Source organism: Plodia interpunctella, chromosome 8 (assembly GCF_027563975.2).
Source record: "Plodia interpunctella isolate USDA-ARS_2022_Savannah chromosome 8, ilPloInte3.2, whole genome shotgun sequence".
Classification (NCBI taxonomy): Eukaryota; Metazoa; Arthropoda; class Insecta; order Lepidoptera; family Pyralidae; genus Plodia; species Plodia interpunctella.
This window is the reverse complement of record NC_071301.1, coordinates 10,126,930-10,149,693: the sequence shown is the minus strand read 5'-3', so window position 1 is coordinate 10,149,693 and position 22,764 is coordinate 10,126,930. Positions and strand designations below refer to the sequence as shown.

At 37.7% G+C, this 22,764-nt stretch overlaps 1 protein-coding gene across 3 annotated transcripts; it reads right to left on the bottom strand.

Moving 5' to 3' along the window:
* Positions 1–13: 13 nt before the first annotated feature.
* Isha (Insulator su(Hw) mRNA adaptor) lies at positions 14–22,173 on the bottom strand. 3 transcript variants are annotated; one of them, XM_053748406.2, is made up of 24 exons: positions 22,003–22,173; positions 21,638–21,928; positions 20,903–21,044; positions 20,616–20,710; positions 19,442–19,680; positions 19,003–19,072; positions 18,438–18,503; positions 17,958–18,079; positions 15,099–15,185; positions 14,440–14,558; positions 12,985–13,193; positions 11,940–12,131; positions 11,304–11,473; positions 10,582–10,649; positions 9,535–9,618; positions 9,124–9,230; positions 8,394–8,513; positions 7,183–7,314; positions 6,233–6,363; positions 5,399–5,458; positions 4,628–4,815; positions 3,857–3,922; positions 3,228–3,266; positions 14–3,034 (listed from the first exon to the last, which is right to left on the bottom strand). In XM_053748406.2, exons 1-24 carry the CDS (start codon positions 22,036–22,038, stop codon positions 1,638–1,640), a joined length of 4,230 nt encoding a protein of 1,409 aa, XP_053604381.1. In that variant the 5' UTR covers positions 22,039–22,173; the 3' UTR covers positions 14–1,637. The 3 variants fall into 3 exon arrangements, with proteins under 3 accessions (XP_053604381.1, XP_053604380.1, XP_053604383.1); XM_053748405.2 differs by having other exon boundaries at positions 8,394–8,516; positions 22,003–22,172; XM_053748408.2 differs by lacking the exon at positions 3,228–3,266 and having other exon boundaries at positions 8,394–8,516; positions 22,003–22,172.
* Positions 22,174–22,764: the final 591 nt, after the last annotated feature.

The window sequence follows — 22,764 nt, the reverse complement described above, 5'->3', positions numbered from 1 at the left end:
TCAAACATAACGATGAATTTTAAGAATTTTATTGAAGCACAAATGACAATGAAATTGCTGCATGCATTTAAAATATAATTGCTTACCTACATAGTGGGCAACACCTAACACTTTCTTTGAAAATAGACGTTAACTTTTCAAGCCCATATTATAGAATTCTATAAAAATATGTTACATAAGCGCCACGACATTAGGCTGTGAGTACACTCTGCATGATGCGCGCGACTAATCCAATATAAAACTAAAATCTAAACGTGATGAATCGCTACAATATGCCCTATTTCATAAAACCATTTGTTAGTTACCTATCAATAGATATATTTTATATCGTAACATCTACCCCCACCAGAACATTTAACACATTTCTATCAACCCATCTATATTTCATTCTAAGATAAGAAGTGACCAATTTCCTAAATTAGCCTTGTGAAAAAAATATAAAGATACAACATAGAATAATTAACCGCCACGCCGAGTAAAATATAATTGAAGAATAATAAATATGTAGACGTAATAAAATCAAAATTTACGTCGTTGTCTCACAGGTCTTGATTCTTGAGTTGGTGGGTCTTCATTCCAAGGCCGATTCGAGTGACGCCGTTGAGGTATTTTGCACACATTGCTAGCGATATTAAATCATGTCGAAATAGATCTCTTTTTTAATCAAGTTTTGTCGGATAAGTTAGTAATTACAAATAACGTTTGAATCTATTTCGACATTATCAAATAACGACAAAAAATTACGCCCGCCGAGTACAACTGTGTAATTTTAAACAATTGCTGCCAAAGTTCCTTTCGGAGAATTAGAGATAATTTGAAAAAAACATGTCAATGGTTTTATAGTCTCGAGAGTTTTGGAACCAACTGCTTTCAATTAATTATTTAATTTAATAATTGAAATGTGCTGACGATTCGTTGCTTAAATATTATTAATACAAATTTAAATCCAGTTCCTGCTGGGAAAAGTGTAAACGCATCATATACACTTATTAAAACAAATCGAAATGCACCATTATAAAGTGATAAAGAAAAAGTATTCTTGCATAAAAGTAATTAAATACTGCTTCATAGATTCGTTTTTCTCACAAAAGAAGTATATATTCCAGAAAATCGGTTCCAAAACTCGTCGAAATTCGGAAATATGTCTCGCAGCATATTAAAAAAACAGTGCAATTGTTCTGGACGCGCGTGTAATATAATCGACCATACCTGGCCCGGGTCGCTCCACTTGAGCGCCAAGGCGGTTCCTCTTCATTTCCTCCGCCGACGATAAACAAAACACCGTTTTTCGGTAACCATAAGGCACTCGTATATTTCATTTTGATCTTTGTATAAAAAATCTTTGGCGTTATTTTCGGCGGTCGACCCCTAGCTGTGCGTTCTAATTACAATTTCAACGGAAAGTTTAAAATGTGTTCAAATTTAAAATTTGTATTATTATTGGCCTATTAAAAATGTAATATCACTGGCCTTGTAATTTTGTAATAGAAAACTAAATTAATAACACATTTAATCTGTGTCAAATTAAAAAGTAACGGACGCACAGCTAAGCTTCGCTTTCTCTGTCGACTTCCTCGGGTCTGGCGTCACCCGAATCATTTCCAATGGAAATACCCGACTTTCCATTTCTTCCGATGTCAAGCAGCTCCTTCTTTGCTTTCTACTATTTCTTCTGTATTTTTATTAGTTTCTTCTTTATCTTGACTGAAAATATCGTTATTGTCTGTGGCTATAGAAGATTTTTCGACTATAGGAGGTTCGGAAGAATTTATAGAAGGTTGGAAGCTAGTATCTATAACTTCGCTAGCGTCGTATAGATCAGGGACGAAATCTTTTGGCGCAGAATTTTCTATAGGATCACTCTCCAATGTCACATTTTCTGTTTCTGGATAATGTTTATTGCTTTCATCATTATCATATGTTTGATTGTGAGTTCCTTGGTTACGAGGAGTTTCGTTTTCTACCTCACGATCTCTTTTTTCATAAGAATTGTCTTCGTCTCTAGAAATGGTACTTTCTTGTTCATTCGGAACGGAGTCATAGTTATCCTGTACAGAAGTCACATTATCAAATTTATCAACATTAGCTTCAGCAAAAGCATTATCGCTTTGTGATTCAATTGTCTCTGTCGTTTCGTTATCCTTATTGTTATCATTAACATAGTTCTGTACATTTTGTTCCTCATGACTAGCTTCAGCTTCAACATTCTTATTTTCAACTTCCATGGGAATTTCAGTGCTTTCTGTAGCTCTGTTTTCATCTGTAGTTTCTTCGGCAGCTCCCCATCTAGACTTCCTATCTTTGTTTCTGTTTCTTTCTTCGCGCGGAGGTCTTGTTTGTTTTTCATCTTCATGCTTATTCGCTTTATCATCATGTTTGTTGCTTTTATCGTCTTGTTTGTTAGTTTTGTCGTCATGTCTATTCGTTTTATCATCCTGCCTCGATTCAAAGCTTCTCCTGCGATCTCCGGCGCGGTCGGCCCTGTCTAGCCGCTCCGGTCGCTCCGGGCGATCTCTGAACCGATCCTCGTGGTCCCTGCTTCTCCTGTCCCTACGGCGGTCGTCCCAATCTCCTCTCCTCTCAGGCCATTCCCGATTTTCCCGGTCGCCATTCCATCCTCTATCATTGAATTGTTCGCGATCGTCGTATCTCCTTCCTCTGTCGAAGAATTCTGGCGGACCGTCGAATCTTGGTCCGTCGAAAGGTCTGTCTCCGTCGAAAGGTGGTCCGTCGAATTGGCGCGGTCCATCGAATGGTGGTCTAGGACCATCGAAAGGAGGTCTGGGACCATCGAAAGGCGGTCTGGGACCATCGAAAGGCGGTCTGGGCCCGTCAAACGGCGGACGATTCATTCCATCGAAGGGCATCCTATTGAACGGTGGCCGCTCGAAACGCGGCGGTCCGTCGAACATTGGGCCTTCGAAAGGCGGCCTTTCAAAAGGTGGACGATTGAAAGGCGGCGGACCCATTCCGTTGAAACGAGGCCCAAAACCTGGGCCTGGGCCGGGCCCGGGGCCATCCATCCAAGGCCCTCCTGTAATTGATAGATAATATGTAAGATGACAAGCAGAGAAGAAATTTCTATAAGTTCCTGAAGTCAATATGAATCGATGAAAACTAAATTTTAACTTTCTATATAAACAAAAATATCATAAAGATCCGATTAGGATTAGATGTACGATTTTACAGACCAGAAATTTTTATTTTCTACCAAAATAAGGTAGTACCTTGCATTGGCGGCCTGGGCGGACCTCTCATTCTCATTTCTGTAATGGGAAAAAACTTTTTTTAAACTTTATACCATTAAAAAAAATTTTTCATTCAGAATCAGATTTTGATGAAATTTAGTGTGCATGTAGTAGTAAGAGATCCCCGTTCAATCAAACACGGGCTACTTTTTTCAAAAATCAACCCCCAAACTACTAGAATGAGAGGGGTGGCGGGGGGCGGCGGTGTGAAAGTTTGCATGAAACTCATGTTAGCTGTGAGTGACATACAATACAAAAATTGTTTATTGCACAAATTAATCAAATAGTATATATAAGTACAAAATGTATAATCACACATAGCATGACATTATGATATAGATACATTGTGCAAAAGGGGGCCTTATCACTGTAAGCAATTTCATCCAGACAACCTTTTGGGAAATTGCTAGACGAGGAAATGTGGGTCGGATTAAATAAATAAATATATTTGGACAAATCACACAGATTGAGCTAGGCTCAAAGTTCGAGACTTGTGTTATGAGATGCGAACGCAACGACACTATATTTTATAACAAATACATATATAGATAAACATCCAAGACCCGGGCCTCGAACTGTCAATTGTAAAAATATAGACAGATGTGTACCAGCTCTGAAAGGCGGCGCCAGGTGCGGCGCGGCCGGACGCGGCACCGGCGTCCAGCCCGCCTGTTCTGGAATACACACCGACTGATTAGCGTCGACAGTACTTTGTAGCCTTTTGAGAAACGCTATATATTTATATAGCGCTATATATTTATATAAATTTTAAATTGTGTATAATAAATTTTAATTTATACACAATTTAAAATTTGACGTGAAACAGTGCTTGTCAAGGTCAAACTTCTGAATGAATCAACAAAAAACAGATCTAATTCTGACCTATTTCAGGAACTAGACTCGTCACGAACATTACAATGTTTCTTTCCGTATACTACATACTAATCGATAGTTAGTAAGCTTATTGATTTTGTGAAGAATAAAGGTTTTTTTTAAATAATTTACTAGCTACGCCCCGGGGCTTCGCCTCCGTGGGAATTTCGGGATTAAAGTACCCTATGTGTAATTCCAGGTTATTTTCTACCCGTGTACCAAATTTCGTAACAATCGGTCCAGTAGATAATGCGTGAAGAGGTAACAAACCTACTTTCGCATTTATATAATACTAGCTGTTGCCCGCGGCTTCGCCCGTGTTAATTTCCCACGGGAACAGTTGTTTTTCTGGGATGATAGGTCCCTATGTTCATCTCAACATTTCAAACTACATGTATGCAATAGAATATGTAATTAAAAAAATGGTTGAGTAGACAGAGCGTGAAGAGGTAACAAACTTATTTTCGCATTTGCAATATCAGTTGAGATTGTAGATGTTAGCTCACCATTGTGCTGTGTAGTGGGCAGCCTGTCGATGAGCGGGGGCCTCTCCCGTTCTCTGTCCGTGGGCCTCTCGATGTCGAACTCCTTGTCACTCTCCCGCGGTTTGCCATTGGCCATCTCCCAGAGCCTGTCCTGTAGGGACTTCTCGGGATTCTCGTTGGGCCGGGGGGATTTCTCGCGGCTGCGTTCCCTGTGAGAAGAAATAATAAAATAAATATTCCCTGACTTTTCCTAACCATTTTGTTTTTATTTCCAAGCAATAGCTTTAATATTTTCAGCAAGTATGTTTCATTTGTAATTTTTAAGCAAAGTTAAAAATATCCGAAATTAATGTTACGAAAATGTTTATAACCATCTAACATGGTTATAGGGGAAAAGAGATGGATGGATTGCGTTTGCATTACAGACGAAAATGTAAGGAGTCAGGACATGACAGGTTAACCGGAAATAAACAATTTTGTATAGATAACACAATTGAACAATACAGAATATTGGAATATGTTCACTGGATTCGATTACAATCTCAATAAAAAACAAATCTCAATTTTAAAATCACTTAGGAAAAGGCTGCGGTGAAGTTTGTTGCGCCGCTTCCTCATGACCAGCGTATTGCAAGTGGGCATAAGACTTAGTTTAAGTAATTTTTTTCACGTCAATAACTGATGTATATCGAAGAATTTCGAATGTGAAATGGAAAATTTTTCTTAAGAAAATCTAATTTTGTCCTGAGGTTGCGAGTTCAGCGAGTTTTCCGCGAGCGCGTGCGCACGTACCTGTGTTCGCGGCCGCGCGAGCGCCGCGTGTGCCGCTCGTGTCTGCTGTCCCTGCTGTCCCTGTCACAATAGTTCACAGCTAGACTATACCATATGACGTTAAGCCTAACCCCACATTTACACTGAGCCCACTGCCACTTCTCCTGCCGCCGTCGCAAATATTTCCCTAAATACTTCTGCGGCGATAACGACGCGAGTGAGCATTCACATTGTTAGTGCCTTCATATTCTTATTATCCATCTCTCTTCTTTATTTAACGACTTGAAAATTTTACAAGTTAACATAATGATAAACGAATTGCTGTATAATCAGGTAACAAAACGTAGCGTGGCACGTTCTATTTCGATCGAATCGTAATGTAAACACTCGCTCGTGCGCGCGCTGCCGTCCTCTGACGAGCGAGGGAGCGCCGATAGGACCGAGTGTAAATGTGGCATATCGCTTGTACGGTCGCCTGTAAAAGCCTAGTCATACTTCTAAACTGATAATAAAAGTATACATGGGCTATGTCTGTACATTGAAAAATAATTGTGTGAAGTCTATAGTCTAATGGGCCTAAGTGAGCCCGAACATTTTTTTTTTGTCTGTTTATTCGCGAATCACGCAATAACTACTAGATGGAATTTGATGCTGTTTTCACAGTTATATAGCGAATGGTTTAACTTAAAATCTGGCATTGGTTTTCTAGTAGGAAATAAGTTTGAAAAGACAAAGATTAATTTTTGATTAATTTTTTAACCTTGTAAAAACAATCGGTACAGTCACAATAGTACTTCAAAATCTTAACTAAAATCTAAAATAATCTTAAATAAAATTTTAAAAAAATCAACTCACCGATCTCTTTCTCTGCCACGATCCCTGTCTCTATCTCCTCTTCTATCTCTGTCTCTCCTATCCCTATCGCCTCTTCTCTCTCTGTCTCGATCTCGGTCGCGATCCCTTCTGTCGCGGTCTGATTTCCTCTCCTAGTAATAATAAAATCATAAAATTCTTTCTCAGAATTGAACAGAGCATTGTATCTTCTCAGTATTTATTTACAAGCAATAATTTAAGCTGACTTTGAAATCTAAATAATATTCTTTAATACAAGATATAGCTAGTTGTTTATTACGTTCCTGTGGGAATGTAATAAAAAAGGCTTGCTCCTCAGAGTCTCATCCAAGTTCTCAGTGTAAGTAACATTAGTAATTTCAGTTTTCTAAATTGTTAGCTAAGATATATGCTTCTAGAAAGTTCATCATTAATAGGGTAGTTGACAAGGTCGGAGAATTGTAAAAAATAAGGATAATCTAGGTAAAATAGATTTTAGGATCATTACGATAATTCATAGAGTGTAACAATGCAGCTGGATCCATTGTACGAAGATTTAAACTTGGTGGGAAAGTCAATTTTCAAAAAGTATGAAATAATAAAAACAAACTTGACCATCTTATAAAACTAAAATTTAGTAACAACTTTTACTATGAAGTCATCACCTTAAACGTAATATTTAATGTAGCTGTCGAACAAACATATCTTTCTTTGTGAACATTTTAGCACGTTGTGACGTCACTTGTTCGCGTCATTTATTATGGAGCGTTTGGACGAGTCCAAAATGTGTGATTTCAGTTTGTCATATTTTTGAATGAAAGTTTTGTCATTATCACAGTAATTTTTTTCTTCGAATAGTCATCAAAACAAAAATTGTCATCTAGCCCATTCATATAATGAGTGACTTCGAAAAATAAAATGATATAAAAGAAACAACAAATAAACTCCGATAAAATGATTAAACAATGACTTACATCCTCAACCTTATTTTCTTCAGTGGGGGGTGGTTGTGCCGAGTTGAACGGGGGTGGTTCTGACAGGTTGAACCCCGGCGGTGGTTCCGAGGCGTTGAACGCCGGCGGCGGCTTCGACAGCATCGCTTGGAGCTGGAAGGAAATTTGCTTGATTAATTCATTTTATCCGTACATACTCTTTTTAAAATTTATTGATTGATTGATGACAAGGATTTGTAAATTACACGTGCAAATGATTATGTTTACCGTGAGGTGTAATAGGCCTTGGGCCTCAAGTTAAAATCCCATCCCACTAATATTATACAGGCGAAGCCTATTAATTCGTCCTCTTAATTTTTTTATATATGTAGTAGGTCTACATATATAAAAATTTATTTGCTAATTGAAGTCCTTGGAGAAAAGGCTGCGGTGAAGTTTGTTGCGCCGCTTCTTCTTCACTTACGCTTTGGAAGCCGGCAGTAGACTTAGCTTAAGTATCTTTTTTGACGTCGATAAGTGATATATCCTAAATTGAATAAAGAATTGAGGGTTTGTATGTTTATGTTACTTCATCACGCACTAACGGCTAAATGAACTGTTATAATGACCTGTTTGGACCTAAGGTTTGACTGAAAGAGAATATCTTGAAGGCATGGCAATAATAGATGGACTTAATGTCTACATATTTTGAACTTTTTAATATAAATAAGTGTAATATAATGTAATATAAATATATTAGGACAAATCACACAGATTGAGCCTAGGCCCAAAGTAAGTTCGAGACTTGTGTTATGGGATACTAACTCAACGATACTATATTATAGCAAATACATACATAAGACTCGGGCCAATCAGAAAAAGCTCATTTTCCATCATGACCCGACCGGGGATCGAACCCGGGACCTCTCGGTTCAGAGGCAAGCACTTTACCACTGCGCCACCGAGGTCGTCTAATAATAAGGTTTAAATAATATAATAATTATAAATGTTTATTTATTTTATCCACAACCAGAATTAGAGCTTAATGACATCTAAGGCATGATAAATAATCCTACAAATATTATAAATGCGAAAGTTTGTGAGGACATGTGTATGTTTGATACTTCACGCAAAATCTAACGAATTGTTATTAAATTTGGTATACAGGTAGAATATAAGCGAATAATCCCGAAGTTCCCACGGGAGCGAAGGCCCGGGGCGAAGCTATGAGTATAAATAAATAATGTAGGTACCTGATCGGGCAGCAATGGCGGCGCAGTACTGGTGTCCGGGGCGGGCACACTGGGCGACTCGTTTTGGTCCTCCGTGTCCAAATCCATAGCGTCGTCCGCTTGGTTCACTGTCTCCGGTCGCTGCTGAACATGACAAATTGTCGCAATTGAAAAAAAAAATATTCAATTTTACATAAAAACTCTGCGACTGAATAAACTCATCTAATTTAAGAGCTTATTTTCTTATCAGTGTAGTTCTTTCTTTCTTTCTTTATATATATATATATATATATATATATATATATATATATATATATGTTATGTATGTGTGGGATGTAGATGTATAATTGATGCAAACACTATCTATTTTACACGAAACTTTATTTTTATTTCAGTCATCAACCAAACAAACATCTTTCAACTTTTCACACACTGACAGTGACAACTGACCTTGACACAGGATGGACTACTAACAGCTAGTGTTACCATACAAAAATTACAAAATTACTATTCCCACATATATATTTATATATATATATATATATTCTCCATAGCTTAATGAACTTAAACTGTAACCGGTGTGCAGGTTTCCTCACGATGTTTTCCTTCACCGGTAGCACGTGGTGACCACCACGTGCTACCATCATCGTACCAACATAGACCACTATGAAAACTACTACACATGAGTCAGATTAGTATACAAACTACATGATTAGTGCGAAGTATCGATCACCGGTTCACAGTATGTTACCTGCGCTGGCGGCAGCTTGTGCGGCTGCGCCTGCGGCGGCAGCAGCGGCAGCGCGGGCACCAGGCCGCCCACGCCCAGCAGCCCGCCCAGGAACCCGCCCACCAAGCCTTCAGACAATATTTGTTATTTTAACATTTTGGACACTATCCCACTCGCATCCCAATGTTAAAGGCACATCGAACGCATATCCAGTACGTGCACTGCAAATTTGTATGGAATTTTAATGCGTACACGCATCATTTTTCGGGGCTGTGACTCCGCAAATCCCGAAGTTGGTGTAAAAAATAAACCTTACTATTTTTTGTTATCGGTATTCATGGCGTTACAGCCTAGAATGCAAGAGGAATGTAGTGTAGGAACACGCGAAAATGAGAGAAATACTTCAGAAGATTAAGTCATAATATTACTAACCTGGTTGAGGCATGGTCTGCGGGGGCAAAGCGCCCGGGAACCTCAGGAGTCCACCCGGGGGTAAACCCGCTTCACCCGACAGACCTACAGACAACAATAAATTATTATTTGAAATAATTATTTCATAATATATTATTTTTTAAAATAATTATTTGAAAATGCATCAAATATAAATTACCATGTTTCACCACTTTCTAATATCATGTTATAATCTGACAGATATTTTAACTGCTAGATAAATCTTTCTGAACTTGTTTGTTAATTTGCCCTATACAACACTTGTGAAACACAATTTTCAATGCTAGCTGTTCGATAGATATGTGTTACGTATAGGTTATCAGATACTTTATCAGCAAGTGAGATGGGCCCTAAATATTCTTCTTTTTCTTCTATTGGATTTTCTTTAATTTAAGATTTTAAGTGCATTTTTACAAATAAATATCTTGATTTGACAACACGACAGGCGTAAAATCGTACACATTGTCTCTGAAGCATTTTCAAGCGATGCGGACATAGCAACCTACTACCCTACCGCGAGGAGATATTTTGTGTACGTATTTTCCACTAAACACGATAAGCAATAACATAGTTGACGCAGCAAAAATGTGTAGTGAAACAGTCGATTCTGTTTAATGTTGACATGTTTTGTCGTGTTGGACAAAACACGCCCGGCTTAACAAAAACATTTACATCATCTAATTAAAGAGTGAAGCACATCTTCATTGGTCTCTCTCCATAGCTAATTGCTTTTATTAAGTTGATGTTTTTTTGTTGTCTTTTTATTTTATTTGTCTGATATAACTTTCTCTTCATCCGCGTGGGCGCTTTCTCTTCATAATGTATAAAATATATTTAGATATATTTTAATATATTTAGATATATTTTAATATATTAAGATATATTTTAATATATTTAGATATATTTTATAGATTGAAGAAGTAAGAAAGAAAGCATCGTTCGTTTGCAATATTAGTAAAATGTTCAATTTCTCAGTTGACATATACTATCAACGGAAAAATTGAACATTTTACTAATTATTAGCATTACCTGGCACTCCAGGGGTCAGGTTCGGCCTCAGGCCGGGCGGCAGGCCCGGGGCCATGCCGGGCGGTAGCCTATATAAAAAAAAATAGGCTAATTGGCAACTTGATTTCGATAGTTTATGTAATAAACATCCCTGTTTGACGGGTGTATCGGGTTTATCACCAACAATTCTGGTTGCAGATGCAGATATTAGTAAATAAATCTAAAAAGAGTTAATTTCTATAAAATATACGACATGTGCGTTTAGATAATGCAGAATATACTCGTAAATAACGTGTTGGTTGATTTTAAATATTCACTCATATGTGAAATGTTACATCATCTTTTTGGAGATCTGCCAATTGAACAACGTAGCATAACAGCTGCTACTTATTCAATCACGAGGAATTGAATCAGTCTAGCTAGGAATCCGAGTACACCTAGTTTTATTACACATTCAGATCTGAAATATTAATGCAATAAGTATTTCACTTTTGTTTTGGCAGTGGGTTACCCCTCTATCTCCGTTTAGCCAGTAGTTTGTAGCTTTGATAAACATCATTTAATTTAGATTATGACGTGAAAAAGTGCCTGTGAAGGCCTAATTTCTGAATAAATGATTTGATTTTGATTGATTTTGATTTTGATTTACACATATATGTGTGTTATACGTACGTATGATATTCGGTAAATGACTAAAAAGGATTACTAGCAGGAGAATATGTGTTTTCTTTTTTCCAACTCACCCAGACATCCTAGGCACAGTCATGGACAATGGTTGCGGTAGCGCGGGGGGCGGCATGTTGGGGGGCATCAGGGGCGGGGGCAGGGGGGCGCCGGCCAGGCCCAGCATGTTGGCGGCCGACGACGGCGGCAGGCCCAGCATTGACAGGTTGTCCATCATTTTGGGGATTATCTGGAGGGAACAACAAATCATTTTAAAATCTTTACTAATGTTATAAATGTGAAGAAAAGAAGTAGGAAAGGGGTCCCTAGTCTTCGAAGCTCATTGGCAGAGGAAGAAACCACTAAAATGATTAGCGAAAGACTAAAAATTTCAAAGTCTGTCTGTTCCCGCCTACTATGTGGTTCTCCCAAGAAATAAAACGAAATATATAGGGTTCGTACTTTAATCGAGAGGTCAACAAAGGTCCCTTTTGATTTGGACAGCCATAATTAATTTAATTTTTAGTATGTATGCAATAATAAATAAATATATTAGGACAAATCACACAAATTGAGCTAGCCTCAAAATAAGTTCGAGACTTGTGTTATGGGATACTAGCTCAACGATACTATATTTTATAACAAATACATATATAGATAAACATCCAAGACCCGGGATCGCTGGTGAGGTGGGGTATGGCGTGGCGAGTACAGACCCTGGGCGGCAGCCAGGGCGGCAGCGTGTCCTCGTCCACAGCGCCGCCGTCCTCGAGCGCGTCCAGGCTCAGCGCGCCGAGCTGCCAGCGCTGCTGCAGCGCCGCCCACGGCAGGTACGACACCCCGAGCTCCGCTTCCCAGTAGTCCTTCCATTCGCGCCCCTTTACGCCCTTGCCCGGGGCCCAGGCGACCTGAGACCGACGTATGTCCGCATAAAACCACTGCTATTAAATCTCTTTATTGTCCTCGCTTGTTGCCGGTTACTTTACAAGGCCGGTTAAAAAATGAAACTTACAATTTGTTCATATTCTGCTCGATTTTACTTACAATTACAACCCTCCCTGGAAATGCTAGTGTTGCTTATCAGCTGTCAAGATTACGGAAGGTTAAAGCGGGTTTTGTCCCTCGTACGAAACTTACGAGAGGACGTGGAGTGATCCAATTTTAGGACGGAACACGCCTAGGCAGTTATTTAAAAAAATTACTCTCATCAATTGCTCTAAATTTAATATGAAAATTCGAGTAATTGATATCACTTAATCAAGTCGCCATGCACAGAATTTTTAGATAAAAAATACATTATTTTTCGCTTACATTAAAATGTTCCGCCGACTTCCGCCCCGGCGTCAAGTTTGTCAGCGTAATGGTCAAGTAAACATATTTTGTAAGCGTCAAGCTATTTTTGAAACCTATTAACTATTATGAATATAAACTATAACAATAAGAAGAATCGTAAGAAATCCTCGCCTATAAGTAATTAAAATGGATCCAAACCGCTTAAAGGAAAACAAAATTTTTTTTTGCTCTCCTATAAAACTGTACATTACCTCTAGTTCTAACATGATGGTATCAATACGATATCAATAGCAGCATTTATTCAAAAATGAAATCAAATATATCAATGACCACAATAGTCCATACGGAAACTCTATTAAATATTATATATCATTTTCGTTTATCTCGATATATATTTATAATCCTGTGTTTCTAAGCTGTGATGGATCCTGGATGAATAAAATAAAAATAAATGCTTAAATTACTCACGGTAATTTCCTTTGAATGAAGCTTATGTTTATTCAGTTTATTCTTGGCCTTGTTAGCGTCCCTTCGCCTCTCCATCACCACAAAGGCGCAACCTCTGGGCGCTACCACATCTATGCTAATAACTCCTCCAATGGCCCCGAATAGATCTGATAGTTCCTCTTGAGTCGCCAGTTTGGATAGGTGACCCACCCATAGGGTGGTACTGCATACTGTCAATTAAAAACACATTCAATAAATATTCAACTAATCCTTAGGCAGTCCGCGTTCGTTTCCGCGCTCGCCTCCAACAATCCGACGGCTCCCGGAAAATTTCCGGGATATTCCGCGAGGCGGAAATTATCGGATATCTCAAAACTTTTGTATGAACAGTAGTATCAAAAGTTATATTCGTGACATCCTTAGGAAATAAGCCATCAGACTTATATATTTTACTAGAAATTTATGGATGGTAGCTTATTGACTAAACTAATTCTACTGCCGACTTCCAAAGCGCACGTGAAGAAGAAGCGACACAACAAACTTCACCGCAGTATTTTCTCTAAAGACGTCAATTGACAAATGTAAGTCTTATAAGTACACAGTAGTCTGTCAAGAAAGTCAAGAAAAAACTGATTTTCGATCAAATACATTTTTGAAGTGAAAACTTCTTTAGCGGCTTTGTGCACTTTTTGTGATGGTGAAAAATGTTAAACTCGCTTCAGGACACGTGACCCTGATCGAAAATTAAGTGACCTGATCATAAGACGTCAAAAATGCACAACGTAATATTCAAGTTTTCACTTCCGTCCGCACTTCCGGAGTGCAACCCGTTTTTTGTCATTGCAATACCAAATAGTACGGTCAAAACATTGGTTGATAAACACCCATTGTTGCTAGCCAATAGGAGACAGCGCCCTCATTTAATTTCTTCCCTTTCAGCCTTTATATATTAACTAAATTTTGGCCCGCAGCTTCATCCGCGGTAAATTTTTCGGGGACGAAAGGTACATACTCCAAACTACATATATGCAATATTTCAAGATGATTGGTCGAGTAGATAAAGCTTGAAGAGGTAACAAACAAACATTCTTTCGCATTTATAATATATATATTATATATATTAGGACAAATCACACAGATTGAGCGAGCCTCAAAGTAAGTTCGAAACTATGGGATACTAACTCAATGATAATATATTTTATAACAAATATACATATAGATAAACATCCAAGACCCGGGCCAATAAGAAAAAGATCATTTTCCATCATGACCCGACCGGGGATTGAACCCGGGACCTCTCAGTTCAGAGGCAAGCACTTTACCACAGCGCCACTGAGGTCGTCGAATAATATTAATTAGGATTACGATATCACAATGCTTTTTTGAGCACGTTATAAAAGCATCCGTCCGAACGAAGAGTTATTTATCACACCCTGAACTAAAGTATAGATTGATAGATAACATTACATCACTCACCACTAAGATTCTCCTTCTTGATAGGTGGTAGACCTTTTTTCTCTCTTTCTCTTTGTTTTTCTTTCTCCGCCTCTCTTTCTTTATAACTCTTCTCTCTATCTTTCTCTCTGTCACGATCTCTGCAAATATATTTTTAGTCAAAATTTATGTTAGAAAGCTTGTTTCACAAACGATATGTTAATTCATGTGTTTGGGTTCTCTCTTTCTTATCTGAGTGTTTTGTCGGTTGCTTCTTCAGCTATTTCTAGACAATTCGATTAATATTTTTACTATTTCAAGATTTATATATTTTCAGAAACTTATTAGAAATAATTATTTTGATAAAGTTAATGCTTTTAAAGATTTAAGACAAAAAAAATGTTCTATTGTCATCAGTATTGTTTTGGCAATCTCTTTCTAAAATAATTCTACATATAGCCTCGGCACTTAAAACGCAACTATAGTATTCCCAAAAAAGGGTTAACGCCAGGCAGTCAGCCGGTTATAATATTACAGTCAAACTTCAAAAAATTTTTTCGATAAATTTCAACAATACTAGATGGGGGCTTCGCTCCCGTGGGAACTTTGAGATAAAATAAAGTTTGGATAATGTACCTTTCCAATGGTGTAAAAATGTATGTATGTATGTATGTATGTATGTAGTAGTGTAACGTATGCACCTGTTGCGACGACGGTCGCGGTCGCGGCGGCGGCGCTGCGCCGAGCGCGAGCGCGAGCGCGCGCGCCGCGAGCGCGGCGACGGGCTCCTGCGGGGCACCAACAATACAGTACAGTACAGTACAATACAATACAACCTCCGTACTTACCCTATGCGGTAATCCAAGGTAACAATTATCTCAATACCAAAATTTATATAAAATTGGCCCAGCCGATTAAGACTTTCCTTTATAATATTAGCAGTGGCGAAGCCTCCTTAGAACGATTCCTATCGGCTTCCCTTGGCAAATTCTGTATGCATGTATGCTTAAATCTTTAAAACTACGCAACGGATTTTGATGCGGTTATTTTTTTTTATAAATAGAGTGATTGAAGAGGAAGGCTTATATGTATAATAACATCCATTAAATAGTGGAAAAATACTGTTATTAGTTTCTATGTGATATCGTACATACATTTTTCCGCTTACATTGCAAACCCAGGCTTAGGGTTCACCCTACGAAATTTATCAAAATAATGTATTAAGTATTGTACACATGGAAAAAGTCTACAGAAAACTCCGCGCTGGTATATGTCTATCTCTTACGGACACCCCACAATATTTTTTTGTCATTTACTTTTTACAACAAATAATGGCTAATTTTCGAAGCTATTTTAACGAATACCGCATTAATCCCCAGCATTATTCCCACTAATACAAGACTGACACAATTTTTATAAAATTTGGTATTGAGGTAACTGTATCAGTAACCTTGGACTAACACATAGAATACTTTTTATCCCGAAAGTACACGATTCCTGTGAGATTTGGTCAAAAAGTCTAATGGAAGCCAATGGAACTTTATGAAATACATAGTAGTACTGTGTTCCTAAAATGTTTATTAGTTTTAACTAGATTTGCTACTAAAACTTTCTGATTGGGAGGGGTTATGTGTATACGAGGGCTGCTATTTATGTATCCGGAATAACAAAATTAAACAAACATATATTATTACATATGGTTTTATTGTTTCTCGAAGTATTCTCCGCGATGATCTATGCACTTCTGCATACGATGAAACCAATTTTCAAAGCACTTTTTCCATTCTGATTGAGGTATGTCCAAAACGTGTGTTTTGAACGCATCAACGGCCTCTTCGCGGCTCGAAAAACGTTGACCACGTAATTTATTTTTAATGTTTGGAAATAAATAAAAATCATTGGGTGCCAGGTCGGGGCTGTACGGCGGATGACCCGTCAATTCAATCTTTTGACCCTCCAAAAAATTATTTGTTTCAGCCGACTTGTGGCAGCTAGCATTGTCGTGATGAAGTATGATTCTGCGTTGTGGGTTGTTCTTTCGTATTTTTTCAAAGACTTCTGGCAAACAAATGGTGGTGTACCATTCAGAATTAACCGTCCTACTATTCTCTAGTGGCACTGTAGCTACATGTCCGTTGATACCAAAAAAACAAGCGACCATTTGCTTTAAAGTGCTTCTCGCACGAACAACTTTTGTTGGATTCGGTTCATCTTGAAAGACCCACACCGTTGACTGCTGTTTAGTTTCAGGGTCATAAGCATAGATCCAGGTTTCGTCACCTGTGTAGATATTATAAACAGCTTTTGACGAGCCGCGGTTGTATTTTTTTATCATTTTCTTACACCAGTCGACACGAGCCTGTTTTTGATCTACGCTCAAGTTGTGCGGAATCCAACGCGAACAAATTTTTTTAACAATTAAATGTTCGTGTAATATCGCGTGTATACTCGTCATACTAATGCCCAGAGACGCCTCTATCTCGCGGTATGTAACATGACGATCTTGCATTACTAATTGTCGCACAGCATCAATATTTTGTTGTACCACTACCGATTTAGGACGACCCTCCTTAATTTCATCCGTGAGCATAGACCGTCCACGTTGAAATTCCTTAAACCAATAATACACAGTGGTTTTCGATGGTGCTTCATCTCCAAAAGTTAAAATCAGTTGTTCGATGCACTGTTTTTTAGTTAATCCACGCCGAAAATCATAATAAATCATCGCGCGAAAATGTTCACGAGTTAAATCCATGGCAATGAAGACAAGCTATTTTCAAAATTGGCGCCAATTGAAAAAAACAAATGACAGGGACATGAAAAATATTTATTCTCTAGCCGAAGAGTTCTATTTTCAAATGTTGTAATTACTTTTTAAATATTCTAGAATTATTGGCCAGTTCCGGATACATAATTAGCAGCCCTCGTACAATAAAGATTACTGTTGATATTATAAAACAGATTTACTTATGATATTATAAAACAGTCCTCTGCCGCATCTGTCCGTCTATCTGTTCGCGATAAAATCTGCACGTATTTTCATATAGTTTTCAGTAATAGATAGTGTGATTCCTGAGGAAAGTTTAGATCCTTGCGCCTCTCAGTCATTTAGGCGTATTATTGTTACCCGAGTGAAACCGGGATTAGCTGTTGCTAGTATTTTCTATAGACAACGGACGAGTGTAACCATATGTGATAATTTCTATATTACTTCCCAACCCGATCCAACTAATCGTCAACTCGTGAACAGTGCTGCCAGGGAGTACCGGGTCTCGTTCTCATATATTTTGTTTGGTTAATAGTGTTTTATATAATATTTATTTCATTCAGCAAAATAATAACATGTTTTTTCTTGTATACTTTTCGACCATGTGAAAATGAAATCAATCATCAAGAACAAAATTTGAAATCGGTGAATCAGATGAAAACGACTTTGGCATTGTACAGAACCATCTTCACGCGAGTTCAACTCACACTTGAGCAGTTTTCTATTTTTATTACTATTAAGACATCATTCTTTATACAAAAATATGTCATTAAAATAACCTAAAAAATATCACCTGGAATCATTGGCATCGGGAATCTCAATAACTTGAGGTCCGGTCTCAACAAATTCTATGTCTGACTCGTTGGCCACGTCGTCCTTGTTCTCCGACTGCTTCTGCTGCTCCGGCTGGGAATTCTGAAACAAATGGTACAATTTGATAGATGAATTCATTTATTTCTTGCCACAATTGACACAATGATACTTTATGGAACTAATAAAACCCAAAAAACATATTATTTTAAGAATTTTTGTCTGTCTGTCTGTCTGTATGTTCGTTCGCGCATCACGCAAACACTACAGGATGTACATGATGCGGTTTTGAAAGTTGTTATAACTGAAGGTCTAACTTCAAATCTGTTATAGGTTTCGCCGCGATACGTTGCTCAGATCGATAACAATAAGTTATGAGTGGACAAAACAAAATGCTAAGGCTAAGTGAAGCAGCGGGGCGGAGCTAGTAGTTAATACTTTTGAGTTACAATTTAGAACTCACCAAAAATGGAAGATTTTGATTCTGATTGTGTTGCATTTGCATGTCATTCATCATAGGCATTAGGTTCTGAAAACAAAAACATATTTGATTTTAAAAAACGCACATTTTCAACCTTGCAACTAAAGATAACGTGACCTTGAAGCATTGACTAACAGTTATCTTAAACTTATCAATTGTTTTGCAATAAAGTACAACTTGTTTAACGAACAAGTGAAATAAATTAGGAAAGGGGATCCTGGACTGCGACGGTGTTTAGCTCAGGAAGAAATTGGAAAACCGCTCAGATGACATATAGAGAGTGAATGGCATAGGCTACTTATACTGAAAGCGGAGTGGTAACAGCTAGTTGAGTATCACAACATAATATAAAACTAAGTTGCTTACCGCAATCAATACGTATGATCTTTAAAACTACACAACGTCAACAGGTTTTGATGCGGGTCTTTTTAATATATAGTGCGATTCTTGAGGAAGGTTTATGTGCTTAATTTACTATAATTTTACCCGAGCGAAGCCGGTACTGGCCACTGGCAATTAATTAATTATTCTTAAAATAACAACTTACAGATATCTGCATTCCTGTCATAAGCTGCAAATTCTGTAACTGCCGCATGATCTCTGGATTTGTCAGAATGCTGGAGAAGACAAAAAATATACTGTTATTCTATAATTATAATACAAAACCGGCCAAGTGCGAGTAGGCCTCGCACATCGAGGATTTCGTACAATCAAAAGCTAGGTAGGTATATATAAATTCATTCGTTCAAGAAAGAATAGAACTTAAAAAACATATCAAAAAATTAATAAATTTAAAATATAGCTAACATACGGATAAGGACTAATCCTTATCCGTATGTTAGCTATATTTTAAATTGCTCCATCCATTGCTCTAAAGCAATGGATAGGGATGTGGCAAAGTAGAGGGTAGGCCGTTGCCCAACAGTGGGACAATATAGGCTAATAAAAAAAAAGTAAGATATAAAATAAATAAAAAAATAACACACCTCCCAAGCACGTCAGCTGGATTCTGACTTGTAATTGGCTGATGAGTTTGATGTTGCTGATGGGAATGACTCTGGTGCTGCTGATGCCCCTGGTGCCCCTGATGCCCCTGATGCGGCTGGTTGTGGTGCGCGGGCGTGGTCTCCACGGGCATAGGTTCGTCTTCACTCTCATACTCAAAGTCATTGAGGAGTTTCCGGTTGAATTTCACACCGGATTGGCTGGATGGCTGGTCTTGAAACTGTTAAATAATTGTTTTCTTTATTTGGAGGTATAAGCCTAAGTTTCATTACGAAACAAGTGACATGAAAATAGTTTTGCTTACTTTTGTCAACAATTTCACCAATTAGATGTTTGTCCTGTTCTTAATACATCAAAATAAACTTCATCTTCTTTGTGTGTTGATGGCATTAACAAAGTAACAAAACATATTTACTGAATATTTTACCAAAACATAGTCTTGTTATTTCAAAAAACGAACATTGAACATCCTACCAGATAATGTTCTCAAGCAACAAACAATTTAAACATAGTGCAGTTTAGATAGGCAGTTCATTTTATAGTAAGGACTATTATCATCATTAGCCTACCCTTATCGGGGTCGGTACAGCATGTCAATCTCCTCCACTTCTCCCTGTCTGATGTAAACCGATCTATTTTAGCCATATTTTGCATTCTTTTTTAGCCATATCTTGCCTAATGCACTCAATCCACCTCTTCTTCGGCCTGCCCCTATTTCTTTTCCCATTCAATTTCAAACCATAACCTTTCTTATAATATTATTTTCCTTCCTTCTCATAACGTGACCATACCATTGCAGCTTATTACTTTCCAATTTTGCTATGATTGGTGCTACCTTGAGACTTTCTCTCACATATTGTTCCTTATCTTATCCATCCTTGTCACTCCACAAATCCATCGAAGCATCCTCATATCTCCGTAACATGCAGTCACTTTTCATCCATCACCTTGGTGGTCCAACATTCCGAACCATACAAAACATATAATGATATGTTTTGTATACATATAGTATTGTATTGTATTGTATACATATAGTGAGGAGGAGGCAATAAAAATTTTTAGGCATTGACGGGTTTGGCAATTTGCCAAATTAGTTTGTCAGCTATGTATAATTTATTATGGTTTTACCAAACGAAGCCAGACATGGACAGATACCTGGTCCCCCATCGGCGAGGAGTCTGGCGGCGAGTGCAGCGGCGCGGCCGCGGGGGAGCCCTTGTCTGAGCTGTGGCTCGCATTCTGGCTGCTACCTGGAAATTTCTTTCATATTTTAACTATGTGTATTCAAACAAGCTGCTGCCTGCAGCTCGGCCTATATTTAATCTCGGGTCATAAACTATAACTATTCCAAATTCACCTAACAGTTTAGCCATGAAAGTTCAAATCAATTAAATAAAACTGATTTATTTAAAGAAATCATTGAAGAAAAAGGCAATATTTACCATTGGCAGTATTGTTCTGTTGAGCGAGCACCTCTGCATGTAGCGGATGATTGGGGTCGGCCATGTCCAGAAGCGGCTGGATGACTTGAGAACTGAACACATTGTTCTTCTGCCATAAGTTCAGCACTCGGATTATGTTACGCTGAAATATAATTAATTACTTGTCAATTTTATTGTAGCAAAACCTCTTATTGTTGCACCAAAACTGTGGCACAAAATCAAATAGGTAAAGGTTGTGAGAATAGAAAGAGGAATATTGCTATCAACAGGCACAAAATCATTGTTATACAGCTCTGTTATGATTCTGGACTCTATCTACAGAGCTTTAGAAAAAGAAATGATAGTATTATATGTTTAAGAGTTACAACAATAATGAATGATGGGAGCTAATAACAATTTTATATCCCTAAAAATAAAAATATTTCTAATATAGTATGATTTGGGCTTCATAGGCTATTGCTATACTTAATATACAGCTTTCTGATTATATAGAGCATTGTAGCCTGTTTTCACCCAACAAACCAACATGGAAAAAAAGCCATAGATATATCTTGTTTGATCTATCAAACAAGATATATCTATGGCTTGTAAAGTAAGATCTTTACCCAAATGGTATGGTGGTATGGTGATGTTGGGGAAAATTCAAATAATCTAATTGTGTTGTGGCAACTGTGATGGAATATGATTGGCTAGAGATAAAGTCTAACCTAAAAAACATGATTTTATATAACTAACCTTATCTTCAGGAGGGCATCTAAACAAATTAGCAAAGGTTTGCTGCATATTTTTTGCAAACCTTGGAGCGAATACATCTTTATCTTGGCCAAACTGATGTCTAGACTGTCGCACTATTGAATCTATCACATATAAACCAGGAACTTTGTATTCTGGTTTGCACTTTTGTATGAACTTTTCCACACTATGCACTACATGTTTGTAGAATTTTATCGCCTTTATAGCACCTCTGGTGATAGCACTCATCTTAGCCTTTGATATAGGCGGTTTATTATCGTACAACCCGGATAACTGAAAGGAAAAAATATTGTTAATAAAATGCCAACGTTAAAAATTGCATTGACCAAAATATTCGCATAAAATACCTCCGTGTTGAACGCTTTTACTTCCGACATATCCATATTTGTTATTTCTAGACAATTCACTAACTAAACTACAGAGCTATTATAAAATAACTAAATAATTGCGTTTGGAAAATCATTTTCTTGACCGAGTCAACATGTCCAAAATTACAAAATGGCGTGCATTTATTAATGTTGCCAACTTGCCACCATATCCAGAGTAGAGTAGGTAGGTAAGGTACTTCATAATTGAATGTAAACGTTTTTACAAATGCAGGGCAAAATAGAAATGAAACATTGTTTTTTCTATTCCGTGAGTTAATTTCTTTTCTATTTTTGTATTTTAACCAAGTCGACTTTAATTTAATTTATTGGCACGCCCTGAATCCGGAATCTGAATTAGGAAACAAATCTCCCTCGATTTGGATAATTTTTAATTAACATTATCGCTGAAGAGCCACACTGCTGATCACTTTGGTGCGCTGGTACATTACGGATTTCCGAATATGGGGCAGTAGTATATTTCCGAATAAGTGAGACGCAGTGAATCACAAACTCAAACTCAAATATCTTTATTGTAGTAACTGTGTAGTACAAGTGTACACACTGCGCACAGTGTAATGTGTATACACATTACACTGTGTACACATTGCGCCATTGTAACGCAACCACACTGCTGATGTGATTGGTTTGCTGTGTCTCACTTCGAATTGATTCGATGGTGAGAAGTGAAATGTAAACCGCACTAACCAGAGGGCTTAGTGCGGGTTTGCATTTTACGCCCTC